The 25,860-nt window shown below is 42.7% G+C and overlaps 1 protein-coding gene across 6 annotated transcripts in view; it reads right to left on the bottom strand.

The window, feature by feature from the left end:
* LOC111149427 (autophagy and beclin 1 regulator 1) overlaps positions 1–25,860 on the bottom strand; it is a 176,429-nt gene that overhangs the window by 73,133 nt on the left and 77,436 nt on the right. For all 6 annotated transcript variants that reach the window (XM_022506469.1, XM_022506472.1, XM_022506470.1 and 3 more), the window contains 2 exons: positions 17,148–17,228; positions 16,624–16,724 (listed from right to left, as the gene is read on the bottom strand). In XM_022506469.1, the coding sequence (XP_022362177.1) occupies positions 16,624–16,724; positions 17,148–17,228 (182 nt within the window). The remainder of the gene's footprint in view (positions 1–16,623; positions 16,725–17,147; positions 17,229–25,860) is intronic.

Genomic DNA, 25,860 nt, shown 5'->3' with positions numbered 1-25,860 from the left:
AGCAAAAGTCAAGAAAGCTCAGAATAGAAGCAATACAGTACAGAGTTAAGAAATGGAAATTTTAAAGCTCAACTTGGGAGGTTACACAGATCTATAACATGAGGAGAGGACCACACTATGTTCTCATAGATCAACCTGAGTGCGCAGAGGAGAGGAGAAAATGAGTTGAGGTGGATTGAATACATTGTTAAATGGGAAAAAAGTCTTATCAAGAGCATAAATAAAACATATAAATAATAAAGTACATTAGATCCTTCTGAGAGTGGAATAGGAACCCAATTAACTTTAAATCCTAGTCAACCTAGGTGGCAGGCAGCCTCCAAGGCTCACTGCTAGGTATAATCTGGAATACAAAGGATTAAGCAGGATTAAGAGAATTCAAACCTTTGGTTTCTCTAAAGCAAGCAGTACAGGTGACTCGTTGAGACTTGCTAACGTTCAACATTTAAGAACACCAAAGCCAAAGGAGACTAAGTGAAAGACTCAACTGTTTAATGCCTAGGTCCTAGGCTGAAAAAGGAGAAAAGAGGCATGCATGTCTCTGGGAGGTAGGCTGAACCTTAATCTCACCTGTATTCATTTACAATAGTCTTTGATTGAGTTTATTAATCACACAAAAAAAGCTCCTCCCAGCTCAGTAGGCTAAGCATCTGCCTTCCAGCGCAGGTCAGGATCTCATGATCCTGGGATCATGCCCCTCGGTGGGCTCCCTGCTCAGTGGGAAGTCTGATTCTCCCTCTGTCTCTGCCCCTTCCCACAGCTCGTGCTCTCTCTTTTTCTCTCTCTCAAATAAATATTTAAAAAGGAAAAAGAAAAAGACCCTCCCATCACAAACTGCCGACAGAAGGGAAGACAAAGGGAAGATATAAGAGGAGCTCTGAGCATAATTCAATGTGCCACAATTAAAAGGCCTAAGGATTCAAAATTCTCACATTTTTCCTTCAGAGACCAGGCCCTTAGGCCATTCCCAGTTTGATAGTTTGTTTAAGTTATACTCCCCACACAAAAATTATGAGTCATGTAAAATTGTAAAATGCAAAATAGTCAAATTCTGACCAACATTGCTTAGTTCTTGATATTAAGAATCCCATAACTTCTGGGGCTGCTGGGTGGCTTAGCTGGTTAAGCGTCTGCCTTCAGCTCAGGTCATGATCATGGGGTCCTGGGATCAAGTCCCACATGGGGCTCCCTGCTTGGTGGGGAGTCTGCTGTTCCCTCTCCCTCTACCACTCCCCTGCTAGTGCACTCTCTCAAATAAATAAAATCTGGGGAAAAGAAATTCTTTCTTTAAAAAAATAAAGAATTCCATAATTTCTTATCATATACTTTTCACCTTTATTCTAAGGTCTCAGATCTGGAAGAAGGTGGAAAAGTATTGTGGCATTCAAACTAAGAAGGGCAAAGAAAGGAGGCACTTTTTTTTTTTTTTTTTTTAAAGTAAAGCCCTGTGCCCAGTGTGGAGCTTGAACTCACAACCCCAAGATCAAGAGTCACATGCTCTACTGACTAAGCTAGCCAGGGGCTCCAAAGGCAGGGATCTTTGAATAAAGAATATCCCCAAATACCAAAACTAAGATTATTTTTTTCAGAATTTCTAAACTCTAACGGCTTTTCTTTGGGTGTCAGAAAAGAGCACACACAGTCTCTCTCACTAGAAGCTGCATTAGTCTTTTGGAAAAAAAGCCCCTCTCCCACTTAGGATAGACACTAATAAAATAAAGGAAAAGGTAGACAACTCTACCCAGTGCCTGAAAACAAAGACTAGTAAGTCTCTGTAACCAAACTTAAAACACAGAGTACCTGGAAATAAGAGTAGAAAGAGACAAAAAGTATACATCAAGTTTGAGAGGAATGAACAGCCAGTCGGCCCTTCTTTCAACACTGCAATCTCCGAATTCCAGTTCCTGTTACTTGGACCAAGGGGCAGCATGAGAAGGTCTATAAATGAGTCTCAGGGACAATAGTTTAATGGGTGCAGCCAGGTGGGGACAGGTCTGGAAGCTGCCAGCAGAGCAAGCTCACTGTTCTCATTTAGCCAGCGAATTTTTAGCAGCAGCTTGGGTTGGATAACAGCAGTAGAGAGGTATCCAAAGATTCCCAAGCTAACCCGTGCTGCTGGCTGCTTCTAGCTGCAAGACCTTAAAATTCTTCCAAGGTAAGACGAAGATGAGAATAGCCGGAAACTTCTTCAGAGCAGGTGTTCCTAAGCTATTCCTACAGTCTTTTCACCTAGAACATGAGGGTGGAATTGGGTCTTTGAAAAAAACTTATTTCAGCTTTGCATTGATATTTTCAGTTTTAATTAGTCTACCTAATAAGCAACAGAACATTTTACCACTTTTCCCCAGTCACCTCAGTTCAGCAGAATCAATGAAAATATTTAGACCAAGAAACAGTCTGTGGCTTTTATAAGCTCTCAATTATGTCTTATGTTAGCTGTATTCATTTTACCTTAAAGGAATACAAGTTCAAATTCTGTGACCCATGAGAGATAAATGTAAAGATAGGAGGAGAAGGGGACCCAAAGAGCAAAAGCAGAAGAAAAGAAGAATGTTGGCTGTATCTCATCACTACAGATTCGAGCCTCTTATCAGACAGTAAGAGATAAGCTCTTTAAACAGTCTGTACATATCCATTCTTAGCGCCGTTCTTCCTTCCCAAGGTACATGACTGCTCCCCCTCCTCTTGGGAATGGAATCTGCATTTTACCCAACCCAGGCTCAGCTGAGCTAGTCACTTCTCTTCACTTTCTCGTAGCAAACATGGTCCCACATGTACATTTCAAGTTGTGGCAGCACCTCCCTTTCTGCCTCATGGTCCTTTCTTGAATTGACTAAGCTTTGAGGCAGGACAAAGAGATCTTTAATAAGTATACTGGGTGCCCTGCTGAGCTTCATCGAAGCCAGCAGCCCAATGGTAAGTATACACCTTTCCTGTACATAGGCTGTCCCATTTTGAACAAAATTGCCCAATACAAAATTGAGGGCTCACCTGCAGCAGAGTCTACGTCCTACCAGTCATTGAGATGGCTCTGAAAGAACATCAAGGAAGTCCTAAAAGAATCACTGGTGAATATGAAACTTGCCTCTGTGTGCCTGAGGCCCAATCCATGCATTCACATTCGCAGCCCGTAACATAGTGTTTTGTTTTGTCTATCAATAAAGTCTCATCAATAAAGTCAAACAAAAGTTAAGTCCTGTGCCTGAGAAGAACTCAATTCTAGCTTCTCCCAACTGCTGGTATAAAAAAGCACAACATGCCACAGTGACTGGGCACACAAAGATCCCTTGCCTTAGTGTTCAGGAACTTTTCTTCCAAACTGCTTCTGTTGAAGGAGCTGCGGATTATAAACGATGCCACAGGTACGGGTTCACTGACAGCTGATTTAGTAAATGCTCGTACTGTTAATTCTGCCGGTTTTACTCCTACACAGAAAGACACGTGGTCCTGAGGGGCCCAACCACCCACAGATCTCTTCTGCACATCTTTTCACCCTCTAGCACACAGAAATAGAGGACTACATCCCAGAAAACACCCAGAGAAAGAGAAAAGGTAGGTTCTTTGAAACATTACGCCTAGAAAACCAGGATCCAGTTTCCTATTTGGATGTAATTCCTAAATTCATGTCTCTCTGAATAATCCAAGTAATGATCTAAGCCAAGATGTTTCTCTGAAGTTCCAAATCTATACATCTATACCCCTTGGTATGCTGAAACTTTCAAGTATATGTAAAGACACTTAGAAAAAAAAAGGCAATTTGTTTAGAGTGAGCTACCAGGCTACCACAGATCTCAAAAATCTACTTAGTTGTGGTACAATGTTACAGTAATCACCATTAATGAGTTATTCACGTCTTTCGAGATTGCCCTCTCTGACTCTAGGCTTGGCCATGTGGCTAGCTTTAGCTGACGGAACAACGAAAGTGACATAACCAGAGCCTTGAAATGTGCCTATGCACTGACACCTGACCTCTCTTATTTCTCTTTGGAATCCTGAGACTCTACATGAAGAAGCATGAGTTAACTTACTGGTGAACAGGAAGGAGATAAATCATCCCAGCTGAGGCTAAAACCACCAGATATGTCCAGGAAGCCATCTGTACATTAGTTTTCTATGGCTACCATTAGAAATGACCACAAACGTAATGGCTTAATATAAATTTACTAGCTTTCGTTTCTACAGGTTAGAAATCCAATCTGGGTCCTCATGGGGCTAAAATCAAGGTGTTGCCAGGGCTGTATTCCTTTCTGGAGGCTCTAGGGGATGATCTATTTCCCTGCTCATTTGGGTTGCTGGCAGAATTTAGTTCCTTGCAATTATAGGATTGAGGTGCTCATTTCCTTGATGATTGTTAGCTGAGGGCCATTCTCATCTTCTACCATTGCATGTCTTTTGACTATCCTTTCTCTTCCCCTTTTAAGGGCTCATCTGATTAGAATGGGGGTCCATATAGATAATTCCTCCCTGCAACTTAAAATCTGTAAGTTCAATCAGATCTATATAGTTTCTGCTGACGGAGAAAGTAGTAACATATTCACAGGTTCTAGGAATGAGGATGTGGAGGTCTTTGGCAAGCCCTTATTCTGCCTGCACATCAAGACCATACATAACCAGCCAAGCCATCAGCTGACTGCAAACAGAAGCCAAGTCGACCCAGGCCACATGCACTGCACACTGAACCCACAGAATTTCAAGACAAATACATGCTGGTTTAAGCCAATAAATTTTGGCGTGGTTTATGAGACAGAAAGAGCTAACTGATGCAATGGCCAAGCCTACACCAGTTTAAAAAATTTTTTTTAAAGATTTTATTTTTAAGTTATCTCTATAGCCATTGTGGGGCGCGAACTCAAAACCCTGAGATCAAGAGTCCCAGGCTCTACCAACTGAGCCAGCCAGACACCCCAAGGTTATACCACTTCTGAAGGATCTGTGCAACCCACAGCCTGGTAACATCCATCCTAACCCCTCCTTCTCTGCTCTAGTTCAACAAGCATGCCTAAGAGGCCACGGGCCATTTTGTGCTCTCTGAATCATAATACAAAACAATTAAATTAGTGGTTTCTTCTTCCAGGCCAGATCTAGAGATTATTGCTGAAATTTAACAAAAGTCAGCCTTATTATCTCAACAGAACCATAGAGGAGCTTTTCGATCCATGACTAGAAGCCATACATGAAAAAACATATATGCTAGAAGTCTTAGAGAAATATTTGAAAGAGGGGCTGGCCATCTTCTGATACAGCAAAAGCTACTGATGGAAGAGGGAAATTTCACTGCTACCCAACCATCTCTTCTTTGCATAAAGACCAATGAGGACTTTGGGGCACAGCCTCTAAGTAGGCGTCTCTAACCCTTCATTAGCAGCAAATACATTTTCTCAAATGGGCTCTCCCTCAAATCTGCTGATACTTAAAGGTCTGCAGAATTTAAGTAGAAGGAAAATGCAATAGGAAGTTAATGTCCTCTTGGCTCTTTTGGCTGGCTTCCCTGTGCCTGGGTCTTGCCTATTAATTGAATGCTATTCGGATTTCATCTCAAAAACAAATGAGGATGGAGACCAGAGGCCTGCCTTCCCCAGACTGATAAGAGCAGCACAGTGCAATTATACCCGAACAGCTTTGTTTTGGAATGTAATCACCGCCCCAGCCTTCTTCCCAATGGGATGGCAACAGTGTAATTACCTCTTCAGGATTCATTGTTTGGGAATGTAATTCCACAGGGCCCCCTTTCTAGGGTAAAGGAGCTGCTACAAGAATATAGCAGAATTCAGAGCCCCCTCCCCAGCAGCAGTTTGGGAACCAAACAAATTATTTTTGTTCTCTTTAAAGTAAGGCCAGGGTTTAAATTTCAGTCTGTTTTTCTACCAACAAGGAGTCACCCATACCCCATGATGGTTCTGTCTGAAAAATCCTGATCTAGAGCCAGACTGCTTGCATCCCCAATTACCACTCCATCAAGTACTAGCTGTGGCCTTGGGCAAATTACTTAATCCTTCTATGCCTCAGTGTCCTCATCTCCAAAAATGAGTAGAAACAGGACATTACTAGAATGTGGAGAAGATTAAGTGCATATGTGAGAAGTGCTTAGAATAGTACTTGGCATAAAGTAACTGCCCTTAGGTTTTTTGGTTTGTTTTGTTTTTATTTTTTTATTTTATTTGTTTATTTATTTAAAGATTTTATTAAGAGAGAGAGATCACAAATAGGCAGAGAGGTAGGCAGAGGGCGGGGGGAGCAGGTTCTCCGCTGAGCAGAGAGCCTGACATGGGGCTCAATCCCAGGACCCTGAGACCATGTCCCGAGCCAAAGGCAGAGGCTTAACCCACTGAGCCACCCAAGCGCCCCGGGTTGTTTTGTTTTAAAAGCACATTCAAAGCACCATATTCCACAGCCATTACATTTTGCAAATGTGTTCTAGTATTAGCTCATGGTCACATCTAAGCTTGACTACTACATTCTTTCTTTTCACAGCCCTTTTGCCAGTTCAACATGCAGGGTAATGTTGGATAATTTTAAGATCTGCTATAGCACCAGTACAGCCTCTGACATATTTGCCCAGGTAAAACTTCAACAGACAGGAAAGACTGTGCATATTTCCATGTCAGTCCTTTCATTTATGTTACCAGCCCAAGGGAAACTATAATAAAAAGACTGTGGGAATCCTGCTATTGAAAAAACTACTAAATTTTACCAAAAGCAGTCACTGGCAATTCATACTGGCAAGTCATATTCTGGAGAAAATTCACCTTTCTAGCCAGATTTATTTATGAAAGTAAGTGATATATCCTCCTCATATGCTTAAAGTACACCTCACCTTCCTGAACAATTCCCTTGTTCCCACTAGGAAGTTTGACCTTTTACCTCCTGTTCACCTTTCTCTCTGCTCCTTTGTAGCCTAGACTAGTTAAATTCTCTGCTTAGGAGGAAATACTTCTGGCATGTGCTTTGCCAGCCATAAGCCTCAAGAGTAAAAATCATGAGTTTATTGCCAGGCAGACATTCCCAAAGAATACAGTCGCACTGCTCAAAACAACAGGAGTGAAGCTGTGCCCCTTCTGTCTGGTGCATATAGCTGCAGTGAACTGGGCTTAGGACAAACAAAGGGACTGATCTCAGTAGCCCTGTAATAATGAAAAACTGTGGTTACAGGATAACTATCTGGCTCTGGGGTGAAAATTAACTCCTGGCCAAAAGAACCACCTCCAGGGAGTCTCAACACTCCAGAAGGTCCCTAGTCACCTACCTGCAGGTGCCTCTTTCCATATGGCTTATACCGAGATATCCATGCTTGCTCTCAGCTTCCAGTTGAGTGGCACAAGGACCCTGGGGAAGAGTTGGCCTTGTGGATCAGCAGTTGTTAAAGAAAGGAAATTAACACCCACAGGTTGGCTCTACTTTGGTAAAGAGGGTGAGAGGTGCTGTCTGCCAGCTTCCATGGCATTTCCAGCCAGTTTGGAATAAATGAGGCTGATTGAGCTCATAAAGAGAAAGAGAAAGAAAAGCTTATGTGAGCTTAGAGTTTTAAAAAGAAGGAGGTGGAAGGTTAGCATGGTTTATTAACTACCAGCATTTATATGACCATGTGGGTAAAACTGATGGAGTAGATGGGACAGCAAAAGGATTGTTCTAAATCTTTCCAGGGGCTGTAGAAGATCTCTAATCTTAAATAAAGTGGAGATTGTCTGGCTACTGCTTCCACTAGAAAATAAGGGCTCGGACCTCACATTTTAGCTTTTTCTTTCCTCACATCTCCTTTGTAGATTTCTATATTGTACCATTTGTTTGAGCGGTTGCAAAACATGTCAAAGCACAAAACAACATAATCTAAGAAGAGAGAAGCAAAGGTTCTGGCATTACAACGAGTACTTAAAATTTGAGGCCATCTTTAGTTGGCACCTTCAAAATGCCTAGTATTTCTAAGGAGTACACAACCACAGGACTTAATAAACTTTGAGATCACTCTACATCTAGGGAAGCCCCAGAATACAGACAGCTTGAAGTACAAGTAAACAGCGGGGTCTCAATCCAGATATGCTGACATTAACACTTCTCTTTTTGGGAGAAGGAAGATTAACAGGTGAAAAGTTGGTGAAGAAGCCAGGAGAGAGGGGCACTGGGTGGCTCCGTGGGTTAAAGCCTCTGCCTTTGGCTCAGGTTGTGATCCCAGGGTCCTGGGATCGAGCCCCGCATTGGGCTCTCTGCTCGGCAGGGAGCCTGCTTCCTCCTCTCTCTCTGCCTGCCTCTCCGCCTACTTGTGAGCTCTCTCTCTCTCTCTCTGTCAAATAAATAAATAAATAAAATCTTTAAATAAAAAAACAAAAAGAAGAAGCTAGGAGAGAGAGGTGCCTAGGTGCCTCAGTCGGTTAAGCGTCTGCCTTCAGCTTGGGTCATGATCCCAGGGTCCTGGGATCAAGTTCCACATAGGGCTCCCTGCTCTGTGGGGAGCCTGGTTCTCCCTCTCCCTCTGTCCCACGGCTCGTGTTCTCTCTCACTCTATCTCAAATAAATAAATAAAATATTTCAAAAAAAAAAAAAAAGTTAGGAGAGAGGTTATAGGTCAATTCCTCTCATTTTCTGCTGCAGAAATACTGTAAGGTATTGAGCTCCCACAGCTAGCTTTCTGTTTATACTTCTATCTAGCATTTAGCATAATACCAACTTAGTAGGTGGTAAGCTTTAGAGGGCAGAGATCATGTCTTGTTCATCTGGATACCTAACATTGTACCATATAAACAACAGAAGTTCAATAAATGCTCATTGAATCAAAAATTACATACAGAGTACTCTGTATGTAATTAAGAATTCATTCATACTTCCCCATTATTAACAGCTCCAGATGAAGAAGAGTTAACCAACAGGGTCTCACCAGCACTAATGTATCTTGGGTTCCTGGGTATTACCACCTCATCTCTTCCCATGCTTCTGTCTCTGCATCTGTCCCTAGCGCACTGAGTTCTCAAATTTTAAAGTACATCATGATCACCTACAAGACTCTTTAAAACACAAATTCTGGGGGCCTACAACCAGAGTTTCTGATTCTGTGGGTCTGGGGTAGGACTTAAGGATTTGCATTTATAACACTTCCCCAGGTAATGATGGTACTGGTCCAGGAGCCACACTTTGGTAAACAAAAGCAAACACTCGATGTGCTGAGTAGCAACTCATTTTACCAACACAAGTTCTGATGGGGGACAGAAAATAGTCTGGCACATGTGAACTTTGTGACTCCTCTATTCTTCCCTGCTTGAGAGACATGACTACAAGCAACAGAGGACATACTAGACTGTTAACTCTCAGGTTACCATTTGTTGGTGCCATAGAACAAAAGGTCTACAGTATTTTCAACTCACTAACCACAGCAAAAGGTGAAAAAGTCCTGCTTGGGACCCAGAAGAGCCCCACTTGGGGAGAACACAGAAAAACAGAGAGACCAGCAAGGTTATAATCAATGAGGAGACTGGCATAGCTCTAACTCAGACTGGTCTCCAAAATTTATAACAAAAATCATAATAATGATAATACCTAACATCTACTGAATACTTATATACCAAAAAATACTATTCTAAGTGTTTCGTTCATTTAATTTCACTCGTTTAACTCATTCAATCCTTGAAACAATCCTATAAGCCAGGAACTATTCTTTTTTTTTTTTTTTTTTTTAAAGATTTTATTTATTTATTTGACAGAGAGAGAGATCACAAGTAGACAGAGAGGCAGGCAGAGAGAGAGAGAGAGAGGGAAGCAGGCTCTCCGCCGAGCAGAGAGCCCGATGCGGGACTCGATCCCAGGACCCTGAGATCATGACCTGAGCCGAAGGCAGCGGCTTAACCCACTGAGCCACCCAGGCGCCCAAGCCAGGAACTATTCTTATGCCCATTTTACATATGAAGAAATTGAGGTCCCCAAAAGGTAAAATAAATTAACAAAGACCACACTGCTAGGAAGTAGCAGAATAAATATCTGAACCTAGATAGAGTGGCTCTAGAGCCCAAACTCAAACATTGTTGCTATAATGCCTCCCAAGCAAACTATGTACTATAAATGACAGCTATCCTCCCCAAACTCCCACTTACTCATCCTCACAGACCTATTCAAAAGAAAAGTAGGGACACAGTCAAAGTGTCTTCAAACTGTACCAAAAGATATAAATCCTTAGGCCACATTGTATTTGAGCTGCATCCTCTTTAGCTAATCTATCAGAATTGGCAGTTAAAGTCCCAGGGGAATTATTAAATTTTTAGTAGCAGGGCCAAAACAAAATAGAAAATCAGGCCACTCCCTGGCTAGACTGTCAACTCCCTAAGGGCAGAACCATTTAATTCTTTTGTAAGACCCAAAGTGCCCTGGAAAATGCTAAGCATTTAGAAAATCGCTACATACACTTCAAAATGACAGTAGAGAAAGGGCACAGGTGGGGAAGCATCAGTGAGTGGGGAAAGATCAAGAGGAAATTTCCTGGGGGAGAGACAGAGGCACAGAAAATCTAAGTCACATAATATAAAAGGGATAGAAAAGTTCATTGACAAAGCCCAGTATTTTCCCCTAGAAAAGCTTAACGGCACAGGCAATTCAGCTTAGAAACTAAGACCCTGGTTCTCAATAAGCACACTTCTCACTAGCAGTGTAAGGAGATGCACTGAAAGTAAGAGAGGACACCAGTGCTCCCATGAATGATGGACCCCAAGTAAGTAAAAGTCCTGGGTGCTGTAAGGTGTCTGTCTCGGAAGGCTGGGTGCACTTACTTCTCTGTTTCCCAGGCAACCAAGCCAGCCCCTTATCACCTTCACTTTCATCACTGGAGCAGAATGAAAGGTAATTGGGTTAATTATTAAAGGAGCACTAGCTAGTACCGCCACTACTAATTGTCCATTTATCTGGGGTTTATAAACAGCCATCTTAATTGATGTTGAATTGGAATGTGTCACTCACTTTATTTGCTTGGCTACTAGGTACCAGAGAGGTACAGGACAAGGAGATAAAGGGTCCAGCCATGGAGATAAATGGTCCAACACCAGAACTATTATTCATTTATGTTCATACCATTTAAGTATATTATGATGGCCCTCAACCATATCACACATACTGTTCATCTTTCCCAGATTTGCGAATTCAAGCAAAGATCTGTATTAGGCAATTTGTTGTATTAGAGAGCTATGATACTGGGTTGAGAAATCAGGCTAATTCCTAAAAGTCAGCAAGCCCAGGGCCCAGATGCCCACTCACATGGCCGAATCAGACCAGACAGGCCTCCTAAAAGTAATTCTCTAAGGTACCAGGGAAATGTGGAATATCTAAAAGGCAAAAGACAACCAAAAATAAAGTTAAAAAGGAAAAGAAAAGTCTTACAACAGAGGTAGCTCTGTCTGACCCACAACTTATAAATGTATTTTTTCTTCCTTATGATTTTTCTAAATAGTATTTTCTTTTCTCTGGCTTATAAGAATACACACATGTAATACACACAAAATAATGTGCTTATCAACTTTTCATATTAATGGTAAGACTTCTTGTCAACAGCAGGCTATTAGTAGCTACGTTTTTGGGGTATCAAAGTTACACACAGATTTTCAACTACATGGGGGGTCAGTGCCCTTAACTCCTGCAATTGTTCAAAGGTCAATTGTATATGCTTTCTATTTTTTTTTTTTTAAAGATTTTACTTATTTATTTGACGGAGATCATAAGTAAGCAGAGAGCCAGGCAGAGGGGGTTGGGGGGGAAGCAGGCTCCCCGCTGAGCAGAGAGCCCCATGCGGGGCCCAATTCCAGGACCCTGGAATCATGACCTGAGCCGAAGGCAGAGGCCTAACCCTCTGAGCCACCCAAGCGCCCCTGTATATGCTTTCTATAAGAGACCTACTTAGATTGAAAAAAATAAATAGGCTAAAAGTTAAAAGGATAGAAAAAAATATATATCACACAATCAACAGGCATAAAAGAGCTGGAGTAGCTATACTAATATAAGAAAAAACGAGTTTCAATAAATTAAGATTACTGAAATAAGCAATCTGATAAGATTTCTGATAAGATAACTGAAATAAGAAATTAAGATAACTGAAATAAGATATCAACAACAGAAGGAAATTTGGGAAATTCACAAATATGTGAAAATTGAAGAACACACTCCTAAACGTCTAGTGGGTCAAAGAGAAAAGAGATTTTTTTAAGAGAAAAATTAGGATGACTGGGCAATTAGAAAAATTAGGATGACTGGGCACAAAGCCATCTTTAGCCCAGGACACTCAACCAGGCCCCAATGACCTGTGGCAAGGGGCAAGAAAATCCTGACCCATTGATTTTAATCAAAACACTAAATTAAGTACATCAGGCCCACATCTGCTGGGAACAGATGCTCATTAGGATGAAAGTCAAAAAGATTAAGCAGGACATATAACTAATAATCTACATTACCCAGGTCTCTATACCTCAGAAGTTTTTTATTCTTCCAGTAATTACCAGGAAGATGTCAATGCCAGGGCTTCTCATTTCACTTTTATGAGGCCTCAAACATGCAGAAAATACTGTAAGCTTATGAACCTTTCGGCAGGTACCCCCTACTTGAACCCAGGCAAAACATGGCACAGAAGATTATGAGTCAGGCAGACAGAACTGGTTTAAAGTTCTAGGTCAGCCTCTTACTGTGTTGTATCAGGCAAGTGACCTAACTTCTCTGAATGTCAGTTTTTCCCCCTGCAGCACGGAAATGGATGATCTACTTCACAGGGCTGCCGTAACAATTATAGGAGGTAATCATGGGAAAACACTTAGGACAGCAAGTGGCTCACTGCAGGCAGTCATTAACTTTATGTCCTTCTTTACTAGCAGTGGCTGTCACTGCACAGAGCTAGAGCTGTCTACTAAAAAGTCAGCAGGGGGAGCTCCCCCGACTTCTCTGTGTTCCCCAGAAATACACCTGGTAGAGTTGCAGTAGCTTTAAATTTACTTATATTGCTTTTAGTATAGGTTCAGAACTTGTGTTGCTAAAGAAGGGGCATGACATGGGTTGATGGGTGACTAGAGGCCACCAGGAACTTACAGAATTGTGGGGAAGGCACCAAGATAAAGAGGAAGAGATGAAAATTAACAATCAAAACACTTCTTTGTAGTAGCTTCTGTTTTCTATTATCACTCTCAGGATCATGTGCGAGGAAGTGGGCAGAATGGATCTTAATTATCTGCAAATCCATTTTTTGTTGATGACTCTGAATGGCTTTGGCCTACAGGGGACTCGTTTGCCACACCTGGTCACAACTCCAGGTCACACCTCCAAAAACTGCAGGTGTGTGTATGCTTCATCCAGGCAAAAAGGCATTCACCTTTCAAAGAGTTTGGCTTTAGGATACCTGGGTGGCTCAGCTGGTTAAACACCTGCCTTTGGCTCAGGTCATGATCCCAGGGTCCTGGGATCAAGACCAGTATCGGGTTCCTTGCTCAGTGGGGAGCCTGCTTCTCCCCTCTGCCCCCTCTCTTTGTTGCTCTCTCTGCCTGTGCTTTCTCTCTCTCTTAAATAAATAAAATCTTAAAAAAAAAAAAAAAAAGGTTTGATTGATGTTGGAACTAAGAACCAAATAGCCAGATTGAGGTATGGTCAACCATCTAGACTTTGAGCTATAGGAGGACAAGAATCATGCCTCTTATTCACTCTGGTACCCCAGAACAGTGCCTGGCACATAGCTACACAAAAAATACCTGTTGAATGTAATTGTTTTGAGACTATCACAACCTCATTCCAATCATACAAGTGAAACTGCCTTTCTAGGAAAACTGGGAGTGCTTACTGCTAACAGGCCAATTTGTCTTTCACTCCAAAAGCCGTTATTACAGGAGCTCTATTACATGATCGCAGTAAGTTTAATACAAAGCAAAAATCTGCATCCACTAGAAGGCTCAAAAAAAGGGCTATGACATAATGATTTTCCTCAGTAAGCTCCACTGGGTCATAAAAGGCTATGTCTAGAAACCACTTAAAACAGAGGAATTAGGGATGCCTGGGTGGCTCAGTTGGTTAAGTATCTGTTTTCGGCTCAGGTCATGATCCCAGAGTCCTGGGATGGAGTCCTACATCAGGCTCCCTGCTCAGCGGGGAGCCTGCCTCTCTCTCTGCCTGCCATTCCCTCTGCTTGTGTGCTTACGCTCTCTCTGACAAATAAAAATCTTAAAAAATAAAACAAAATAAAATAAATAGATTAAGAGGAATTAATGCAATTAAGAAAAATCCTGGAAATCAGCCAAGTTCCCTGGGAGCTCTTTCCCTCTTCTAGATTAAGGTCCTGGAAGAAGTATGCTATTTTGATGCTCTGTCTTTTTTAAAATAACTGTACAGAGGGAGGCAGACTAGAAAGCTCTGGAGTCCCACTGCCTGGTTCAGTTCTGGCTCCTCAACTTCCAGCTGTATTACTCTGGACAAGTTAGTCTTCTGGGCTTTAGCTTCCTCCATACCCAAACACAGGTACCCAGCCCCCCACCCCCCTACACCCCACCCCTGGGCTCTGTCACTTCTTGAAAGTTTGTGTTACACCATTTCAGTTTTACAAAAGACCTACATTAGTACCTTGCTTTCACTAAGTAAAGGAAATCTGAAGAGGATTTCACTCTTATGAAAAAAGACGAATAGTGAAACTAGCATTCAACATTTGCTTTGCAGCAAGCTGTTAGCGAGGCAGCGTGCACGCCAAACATCAACCTGCCAGAGCTCTGAACCGCGTCTGTGAGCACATCTGTGCTTTATCTCAATTCATTTTGTGCCTCCATTAGCAAGATGCGTCATAAGGTATGAGAAAAGCCTAAGAGACCTTGTTTTTTGGGTTTGGGTACACTAAAAATTTTTTCCGTATGAATTAATGGTAATTGCTTCTTCACTTTGTGCCATTTTGGCTTGCAAAAGGTTCTGTAAGAACACTCCACTTTTGGACAGCAGAGGAAACCTGAATCTACAAATGATGAGGGCCTTTACGAAAAGACCAATAGGCTCTCTATAACATGTATCTTCAGAAAACAGAAGAAACTGGTTTAATTGTGAATGCAAACCATCTGCTAACCTAAGTGAGGTTCTTGAGAATCTAGATTTCCTTCCCCTTGAGATACTTTGCATTCTTTGCTAGAAAACTTTTCTCAGTAGATTTCATATCTGTTAACAACTACCTGCTGGAACACAACCCCTGTATTCAAAAGTATCCATAAGGTAAAGTGGGCCTTTTGGGTGTCAGACCTCTGGGCATAAAGGAGGAAACAGGAAATGGCGGTAGAGTTCTTAAATCTAAGGAAGAAATAAACATACAGCTGTTTCTAAGCAAAACTAAATGCCAAGGAAACAGAGATTTTCTAGCAGTAGAGGAACAGGAGGTGCTGTGTGGGGTGATGGAGGCAGATGTCTAGAACACAGGGTGGAGAAGAGCTCTGTAGTATTGCCTGGCAGTAAGTGATTATCTGCCAGTAAGGAGCTTCCACACACCATCAGCCAAGCCACACAGAAACACCAAGCACGGGGAGGCACCAAGGCATGGCGTCTGTTCACCCACTAGGGCCAGAGGTCCTCAGACAAGCTCATTAGGGGACCAGATGTAGTCTGCTCCCCAAACAAGGCTGGGCCAACAAAGAGTCTGGTGGCTAGCAGGGAAACCACTGAGGTTTCTAGGACTTCTAGGCCTTGACACTGGGTTAAGGACAGTCCTGCCTAAGAGTGACCAGAGGTCCTGTGGCCTTCTAGCTGTCACAGTAGCTTGGTTAGAAATCACATTCTCCCAGGCTGACAGTGTTATTGTCTCACCCAGATCCCTTCCTACCTTTACAACCACATAGCCCAGATCTTCTGAAACATAATGTCTTCAAGAAATTTCTAATAGATGCTAATTAAAGACACACCTAAATGTGGATTGATTTTTATACCGATTATGCCTTCACATACATAAATTTAGAGGTTGGCAGTAGAGGTGAGGGGGAAGTGGAGGAAAGAGTGTGAAAGGGAAATAACCTTTATCAGAAAAAAACAGAATCCTGCTTTGTTTTCTTCTCTAGACACTGTCCAGAAGCAGCAGCACACACTACATCTGAGAGCCTGGTCACATCATGTAGCTTAGGTCAAAAACATTCATTGTTAAGCTAGTCAGCCACCATAAAACTGCCTCAGCTGGGCTTGTCCAGCCCATTTTCTGTTTCTGAAGTTTCTGAACCAGCCTTATGGGTCCCCTCTCCTCCTTCTTCCCTGGAAGATTCCACAGTACCTGGAAACTCCATCTGCGGGCAGATGAGTGAAGGGTTGAAGAGGTGTGCATTAAACTCCTAATTAAATCACAGGATCCGGTTCATGAGTATCTCACCAACCAAAACATGAACAAGACACCTTTATCATTCAATTAAAAGCATAGCTAGAATCTAATTGTCAGATTAAGAAACAAAGAGTTTAAACAAGGTTTTTTAAAAAAGATGTTTGAAGGAAGTGGGAATGGCCAAGATAAACCAGGTTTGCTCCATTCTCGTTTCCTGCCTTGAAATAAGGAACTGGGTACAAAACAGTTTCCAGCCAGATGCCAAGATGCCATCACAACAACATAGGTAAAGGAGGGGAAAGCTTTCTCTGGCTCCCTGCCCCTTCAACTTTTCAAATTCCAAAGAAACATTTCCTTACCTGCCAGGACCCTGTTAACAGAAGAGTGAGTTGCCAAGCCAGGCTGTCCACGTTCATGAAAAATCCCCGCATAAGGCAAGTACTCAGGCAGCAAGAAACGCCTACAAGAAGGAACCACGTATGAGAAGCCTATGAAACATTGCATAAAACAAAGGAGATATACTATCCATTACCCCCAACAGTCAAGGCTAAGGGATCCACTAAACTTAGAATCCACAGAAGCCCCCACACATTTTAAAAATTTCTGGAATCTGTCCTTCTGTAGACTTGTATCTCCTTCCTGTCTTTCTTCTGCAGTTTCACAGGGCTTCTAATCTTGAATAGGATACTCTCCAGGCCACTCTTCTATCTCTTTTCATTGTGGCCAATCATCTCCTGTCAAGTCTTTAGGTGGCATGGCTGGATTACAGGCTGACTAGGAAATAATTCCAGATACGGAACCCGAAGTCCAAAAGTAGGTTTAAAAACAAAATCCCAGGCTCTCATAAAGGCTCCCTCATAAAGACTGACCACCCAGTTCTTACCTTGGAACGAAGCGTCCAAGGGAAGGTGCGGACATCCGGGCATTGCGTGGAGCTCGGTGCCTGGATCTGTCACCATTGTCCCTGGAGAAAACAAAAAGACTATGTAGAAGAGAGTCACTAAAGCAGAACCAGCCATCAGCCTGAGAGACAAACATCCCCCAAAGGAAATTTCTTATTTATTTATGTATTTATGTATTTATGTATGTATGTATGTATGTATTTGTTTGTTTATTTATTTATTTGGCAGACAGAGATCTCAAGTAGGCAGAGAGGCAGGCAGAGAGGGGTGAGGGAAGTAACCTCCCTGCTGAGCAGAGAGCCCGATGTGGGGCTCGATCCCAGGACCCTGAGATCATGACCTGAGGCAAAGGCAGAGGCTTAATCCACTGAGCCACCCTAGTGCCCCCCAAACGAAATTCCTACACTTAGGTGAAGATCCCAAAGAAATTAGTCATCCGGTTGCTTACTAATTTGGATGACACATTAATAACACTACATTTCTGGAGTACCTCAACTAAAAGCTTTATGAGCATTTGCTGACAGTTCAGTAAGAAGGAGGATGATTTTTCATGAGCTAATGTGATCTCTGAACCCTGTAGCATCTGAAACTGAAGTCAAGTTTAGATCTTCCAAGGGACCCGGAATGGAAATATATAAACTTCTTTTTCTAGATTGAAAGATACAAAGAAACTTTGGCTTTGGGGAATCTTGGGAGAAAAAAATTCCCCCATCAACTTCATTCACCAAATGGTAATCTCTAAATGAGTCTGTTTAGGTCTCTGATACGGGGGGGAAAAAAAAATCACTCATGAAAAGTGAAAGAAAAAGAACACAAGAAAAAGACTAAGCTGTCCCTTTTTTAGCGACTGCAAAATTCGCATTAATGAAGAGTGTAAGACAATAAAATCCCAAGCATTTGAGTTTAAAAAAAAAAAAAAAGAAGGCGGCGGCTAGGTGTTTTCTTTATGGTCTGGTAAAGCAATAGTAATAACCACCATTTATTAAATACCAAGTTTCAGTATAAAGGTTATTAACATGTTATCCTATTTAATCCTTCTAACTATTCCATAAGGTATTACTGGCTTTGTTTTATAGATACGGAAACTAAGGACCAGAAAGGCAAATGCCCAAGGTCACACAACTAGTAAGTGGCTAAGGCAGGATTCAAGGCATAGCTCTACCTGATTATGAAGCCCTTGCTCCTTCCACTATACTTCACTGCCTCCTACAAGAAGACTTCACATGGCTTAGTTTCTAAGGCATCAAAGGAACAATAAGCCAAAGGGCACTGCCTGGACAGTGCAGTTAATTAGCTGCTTAACCAACTCCACAAAATAAATGAACCTCTGAAAGCTTGATTTGGTACTTTTTCTGAATTCCCCCTGGATTATCTTCAACTTAATGAGATCATCTTTGAACTGGCCCTGGAACCAAAGTTAAGACAATACTTTAGTTTTCAAATGGACTACTGGGAGCTTTAGAAGCCAGAAATGAACGCCTAGGAAGGTTTTAATATCTTAGTGGGATTGGATGCTGAGCATTAACAGAGAAATCAATATCAGAGATATTGGAAGCTGATCCATTAAAAGTCGGTACTTGCTCTTTATTTTCCCAAAAGAGAAGACATACTATTGTTTTCCTTAACATATCCTATCCTCTTGACTTGAAACTCTACAGATGAAGGGAGAGGCAAAGGGAGAGAGAAAGAGAGAAACAGAGAAACAGAGAGCGAGAGAGGGAGAGAAAACAGACTATATGGAAAGTAAAAACGTTATTAAAAATAACAATGAAATCAGAACTTCATGACTAGTACACTGCAGCTCTGGGGAACCCACAAATTATTACAAGATCTCAGTAGCCATATGCAAACAGGAGAAGATAAATATCAAACAAATAAGATAGTTCTCAAATTAAGCATATTATTAATATTTTTCAAATACATGTAGCTTCAAATTTTGACCAAAGTACCAATTCACTTTTTTTTCTTTCAGATTATTTATTTATTTATTTGACAGAGAAAGAGAGAGAGAGAGAGAGAGAGAGAGAGACGGTGAGAGAGGGAACACAAGCAGGGGGAGTGGGAGAGGGAGAAGCAGGCTTCCTGTTGAGCAGGGAGCTGGGGGCTCGATCCCAGGAGGCTGGGACCATGACCTGAGGCGAAGGCAGATGCTCAAAGACTGAGCCACCCAGGTGCCACCCCCCCATATCACACTTAAATGTACAAATGAAGGGTGCTGTGTGGCTCAGTCGGTGGACCATCCAACTCTTGATTTTGGCTCAGGTCATGATCTCAAGGTCGTGAGATCAAGCCCGGAGTCAGGCTCCCAGCTCAGTGGGGAGTCTACTTGAGATTCTGGGATTTTCTCTCTCCCTCTACCCCTGCCCCTCCCCAGGCTCACTCATGTTCTCGCTCTCTCAAATAAACAGATCTTTTTTTTTTTTTTTAAAGATTTTATTTGTTTACTTGACAGAGAGAGATCACAAGTAGGCAGAGAGGCAGGCAGAGAGAGGGGGAAGCAGGCTCACCGCTGAGCAGAGAGCCCGATGCGGGACTCGATCCCAGGACCCTGAGATCGTGACCTGAGCCGAAGGCAGCGGCCTAACCCACTGAGCCACCCAGGCGCCCCTCAAATAAACAGATCTTTAAAAAAAAGTACAGAGATGCCTGGGTGGCTCAGTGGGTTAAAGCCTCTGCCTTCGGCTCAGGTCATGATCCCGGGGTCCTGGGATCGAGCCCCACATCGGGCTCTCTGCTCAGCAGGGAGCCTGCTTCCCCCTCTCTCTGTCTCTGCCTGCCTCTCTGCCTACTTGTGATCTCTGTCTGTCAAATAAATGAATAAAATCTTTAAAAAAAATTTTTTAAAGTACAAATGAATTTAGGACAGCTTTTCATAACAGCATATTTTATTTATCAACAGGCACTAAAAGTATAGTTAATTACCATGAGAAAAGTCAGAAAACATTCTGAAGTTAAAAAGGGTCCTAAGCCTCAAAAAGGTTAGAAACTAAGCCAGGGAGACATTTCTGCAAAGAAGACATCCAAATGGCCAACAGACACATGAAAAAGTGCTCAACATCACTGGGCATCAAGGCAATACAAATCAAAACCACAGTGAGATACCACCTAACACCAGTCAGGTTGGCTAAAATTAACAAGTCAGGAAACGACAGGTGTTGGCGAGGATGCGGAGAAAGGGGAACCCTCCTACACTGTTGGTGGGAATGCAAGCTGGTGCAGCCACTCTGGAAAACAGTATGGAGGTTCCTCAAAAAGTTGAAAGTAGAGCTACCCTACGACCCAGCAACTGCACTACTGGGTATTTATCCCAAAGGTACAAATGTAGTGATCTGAAGGGGCATGTGCACCCCAATGTTTATAGCAGCAATGTCCACAATACCCAAACTATTTAAAGAGCCTAGATGTCCATCAACAGATGAATGGATAAAAAAGATGTGCACTCTCTCTCTATGACATCTTTGTGTCGTGTGTGTGTACACACACACACACACACACACACAGGAATATTATGCAGCTATCAAAAAACCTGAAATCTTGCCATTTGCAATGATGTGGATGGAACTAGAGGCTATTATGCTAAGTGAAATAAGTGAAGCAGAGAAAGACAATTATCATATGATCTCACTGATATGAGGAATTTAAGAAACAAGACAGAGGACCATAGGGGAAGGGAGGGAAAAATGAAACAAGAAGAAACCAGAGAGGAAGACAAAGCATAAGAGACTCTTAATCTCAAAGAAACAAACCGAGGGTTGCTGGAGTGGAGAGGGGGATGGGGTGGCTGGGTGATGGATACTGAGGAGGGTATGTGCTATGGAGAGTGCTGCGAATTGTGTAAGACTGATGAATCACAGACCTGTACCCCTGAAACAAATATTATATGTTAATAAGACAAAAAAGGAAGAAAGAAACTAAGCCAGGGAAAGGAGCACCATGGGATACACGCAAGTGCTTCCTCCATAGCTCTGAGAGAGAGCTGCCTTCCCAGAATCAATCAATCACACTGTGGAGCTGACAACTGGCTTCTGCGAAGTCCAAAGATCCCTCCCCCCAGACAACAAACAGCATTCTATCTGGTGTCAGCAGGGCAACAAGCAGGGAAGGAGAAGCCAGTGCACTAGATCATACTGACTAGCAATTGCCAGTGCTCAAAGATGGCACAGGGCTTGGTGAAAAGACAAGGAGAGACAATTCAGAAAAATGGACAAACAAAATACATCAGGGCTGGGGGGAAATCTGGGCTTCTTCAACATAATTCACAAGCCTCTTTTCATTGTTATTAAAATTGACAATCAATCAACTCCTTTCTTTCTTCCTTTTGTGAGAGAGAGAGTGCACAAGCATGGTGGAGAGGGGGAGGAGCGAGAAATCTTAAGCAGGCGCTATGCTCAGCACAGAGCCCAACTCGAGGCTTGATCTCATGACCCTGAGATCATGCCCTGAGCATAAATCAAGAGTCATACACTTGGGGCACCTGGGTGGCTCAGTGGGTTAAGCCTCTACCCTTGGCTCAGGTCATGATCCCGGGGTCCTGGGATCGAGCCCCGCACTGGGCTCTCTGCTCAGCAGGGAGCCTGCTTCCCCCTCTCTCTCTGCCTGCCTCTCTGCCTACTTGTAATCTCTGTCTGTCAAATAAATAAATAAAATCTTTAAAAATAAAAAAAATAGGGGCGCCTGGACGGCTCAGTGGGTTAAGCCGCTGCCTTCGGCTCAGGTCATGATCTCAGGGTCTTGGGATCGAGTCCCGCATCGGGCTCTCTGCTCAGCAGGGAGCCTGCTGCCTGCCTCTCTATCTACTTGTGATCTCTCTCTGTCAAATAAATAAATAAAATCTTAAAAAAAATAATAATTTTTTTTAAAAGAGTCATACACTTAACCAACTGAGACATCCAGGCACCCCCAATCAACTCCTTTCTGATTCAGTTTTTCCTTCCATTAAAAAAACGGGGGTGAGGGGCGCCTGGGTGGCTCAGTGGGTTAAGACTCTGCCTTCAGCCCAGGTCATGATCCCAGGGTCCTGGGATCGAGCCCCACATCGGGCTCTCTGCTCCGCAGGGAGCCTGCCTCCACTTCTCTCTCTGCCTGTCTCTCTGCCTACTTGTGATCTCTGTCTGTCAAATAAATAAATAAAATCTTAAAAAAAAAGAAAAAAACGGGGGTGAGACACAAAACATGGCCACAAATAATGGCTTTACAGGATTCAGAGATTACTGGGGTATATTTGGGAAAATACAAATGAGATCAGCTGGCTCAGACACAAAGTCTCCGACTGATGGTCACATTCAACAACATGAAAGACGTCATGTGTTAAGTGAGTGGAGATGTATCTGCTGGTCCTCAGCTTAACATCTTGACAGATGATAGAGAAGTAGGAGCTAAACAGCAGCTCAATAAAATACAGAGAAGACTTCAAATTAAAAGCACTGAGAATTCGAGTATAGAAGGAGAAGAGTGAGAGCATGGGTCTCAGAACGATTAGAAAACTGTGGAAAGCAGTAAACACACAGTAAGAGGAGAGAACAGCAAAGAACATCCAGGAGTAAACAGCTCAAACACCGTTCCAGAAAAACCCTGAAAACAGGAATGGGAAAGGTGGCAAAGGCCAGAATGTTCGACCACAGGACAAGTGAGGCAAGGAGAGGGATAAAGGTTCTAGGCATTAGTACTGACCACAAAAATCCCTGACTAAAGGCAAGGCTCCAAGTAAACTACAGGTGAAAAGCACAACTTGTGACCCTAGACTCTGTAGTCTTGAAAGAAGGGAGGATTCAAAAGTAAGGAGTTTGGGCGAGGTAACCAATTCCAGTGCATAGCATTATCTGCAGCAGGGATGGGATATGAAGAAGGGGAGAGGGAGAGTGCTAAAAGTTCCAAGAAAAGACCGAAGACTTAAAAATACTTAACATAATGGTGCATTTACAAAGCCACACAGACTCTGCCACTCACTTCAGTGCTGACTATAAGACCACCGTGAGGCAAGGCTTCACAGGCTGAAGGAGGCCAAGTGAGTTGAATGTGAGCGGACCAGAGGCTGTCTGCCAGATGAACGGGGGGTAAAGGCAGATCCAGATAGACTGTTCACCTTAGGAATGATGGAAGGTGCTACTTATCGGGGCCGAAGGGAACACAGCCCTTTGCATGCCCTTTCCCAAGCAGACTTGGAGAAAAAAGCAAACAAACCAGGCCAGTAAGGAGCAGAATATGCAAATACACTGGTACTGCTCCTCCCTCACAGGAGGACTCTTTCACCAGAATGCTTTTCAGGGAAATACCAGAGAAAAACCTCATCAATTTCATCAGCCAGAAGCTGCCTTTAAGCCAGCAGGACAGAAGCTGGCAGAGTTATTAATGGCTTTCCCAGTTGCCGAATTCTGTGCATCTCTGATTAACCCTCAGAGGGGTAAGAAAGTAAGATTTTCTTATAAAAGATTTTAAAAGGAAAAAAAAAAACACCCTTCAAACAATAAGACATCCAAGACAAATGCCAAATACAGGAAAAATGCATCTTTGGAACAAGGGAGAGACACACAGCAGCAACTCTTGCTAAATGCCTGGGATTAATTGCCTCAGAGAGAGGCTGTAATTTAAAGGAATGAAAAACACACCTACAGACTGCTGTCTGAGTCCCGACCAGACAGTCAGGTTGTCATTACTCCTTATGACAAACGGCTCTGACTCGGGCCTTTATAAATGAAGCTCTTGCAGCAAAAAGCTCAAAAGGTCATTGTCTTGACAATACACAGTTGACTCTGCTGAAAATTAGACCATTTAAAAAATGAGTGTTTTCCTATGCTCTTCTGTTTTTACTCAATCTCCAGACAACAGAAGTCCTAGCTGGTATTCCTGTCCCTGGATGGCACAAGTCCTTTCATTCCCCGGGTGCTCTTAGTAAGAAACCGAGGGCCTGTCTTTATTGCCAAGGACTGTGCACACATGTAAGGGCTTAGATTTCTGGGAGGAAGGCATAGGGCCCATGGGTGTCATTCACAGAGCATACCTAAGAGCACATATCTCTTGGAACTTTGGAGGCTTAACTCTTCCGTAAGGAAAAAGATAATTACCGTTTACAAATTCCTCTCCTCCCTTATCCTACCTTTAATTTCATGCATTTTAATGCATATATTCCATCTTCCTATGGTACATTTTATGTTAAAAATACAAAACTGTATCTCTAAGTGGTTATGTCCTACTCCCCCCACCTGGCCGGCCTGGCTGTTTAATTCTTTCCTTCTGTGTTTTCCCATGCTATACCCAAGTGCAATCCATACATATTCCCTTTTCTTTCTCTTCTAACATTCCTCATAATAAATATTCATATGTATTTTACTTGCCCAGAAAGAATGCTAATTCTGAAGTTGCTAAGCAATAGTCTATATTTCTAAGCAACAGGCTAAAAATCCTCAGGAAAGAGCTAGAATTCAGGTAGGCATATATTTGAGAAATATGCTGGGACTCTCCAGGTGCCAGAAATCCTGTTCCTAATCCTCAGGAAGTCTCCTCACTTCTCGGAGACTTCATCATTCTGCCTCTGCTGAACACAAGGGAAGTTCATCTAAGGTAGTCAGCTCCCACAAAGATCTGAGCACTTCAGGGTTAAACTTCAGATATTATCCCCTCTGATTTTACAGATCAGACACTGAGGCCTGGGGTGGGAAAGGGACTTGCCCAAAATCAAATGACAAATTTGGCTCAGCCAACACCAGAACCCAGGGCAATTCTCTAGACAAGAGTTGTCAGGCTATGGGGGCAGCGGGCACTGACAAGTGATCCCAGTTCCCACCACAGCTGCTCTAGGAGTCACTTGCTGTTTTACCAACTTAGTTCAAAACTGGCTCAAGTAGGAGTTGAAAAGGACATGGGCAACATTTCATTTGGAGAAGCAGGAAGTGAGAGAGCCAAGCTCTCGAAGCTCATTTCCCAGGAAGGTTCACCAACTGGCCCCACTCTTAGAAGACATCAGGCCTCTTACACCCAACACATAACAACATAAGGTCCAGTCCTCGAATGTCCTCTCCTGTATTTCGCCCACTGCTTCCTAACTGGTTTTCCTGCATTCCTCCATATTCTTGCAACTTTAGGTCACCCAAACAAATGCTGTCAGAGGTAGCTGCCTCAGGTAAGTCTTTAGGAATGGCCACTCCCAGATAAGAATAAAGTCTCAGCCAGGCATTCCAGGCCCTCAGTTCAGGCCTTTTGGATCTTCTCTCTCACATTACAAACACTCTGTAGCTCTAGTCATAGATTGATTCAGGGTCCCCCCAAACAAACCCTGTAAATCTTCTGTCTCTGGGCTTTTGCTTAAGCTATTCCCTTTCAATCTCCTAGAATCTCCTTCCCCACCCTTGTCCTCCACATCAATTCATCAAAGTCCTATGCAGTCTGTCCACCCAGCTGAAACCCAGGGAGCCTTCTCACATCTCCCCAAATACTCTCTTCCCTTCAGAGAATGCTTTTCTTTATTTTGTGCTACCTTATCACAGTCTCTCTTGTAAGTTATTATATAAAAATCTGCTCATACTTCAATGACTCCCTTCACTACAAGATAAAGTTCACCTCCTTTGCAAGGTACACAAGATTCGCCAAAGATCTGGTGCCACCCTAACTCGAGGCTCATCTCCTGCCACAGAGCTTGGACTTTACAGTCTAGCCAAACTTATCAACAAGGGAGTTTCTGAAATATTCCATGCTATTTCA

Source organism: Enhydra lutris, unplaced genomic scaffold (assembly GCF_002288905.1).
Source record: "Enhydra lutris kenyoni isolate GAN:26980312 unplaced genomic scaffold, ASM228890v2 scaffoldscaffold22, whole genome shotgun sequence".
In the NCBI taxonomy this organism is placed as follows: Eukaryota; Metazoa; Chordata; class Mammalia; order Carnivora; family Mustelidae; genus Enhydra; species Enhydra lutris.
Note: the sequence above shows the minus strand (reverse complement) of the source record. Positions and strands in the feature narration are given on the sequence as shown.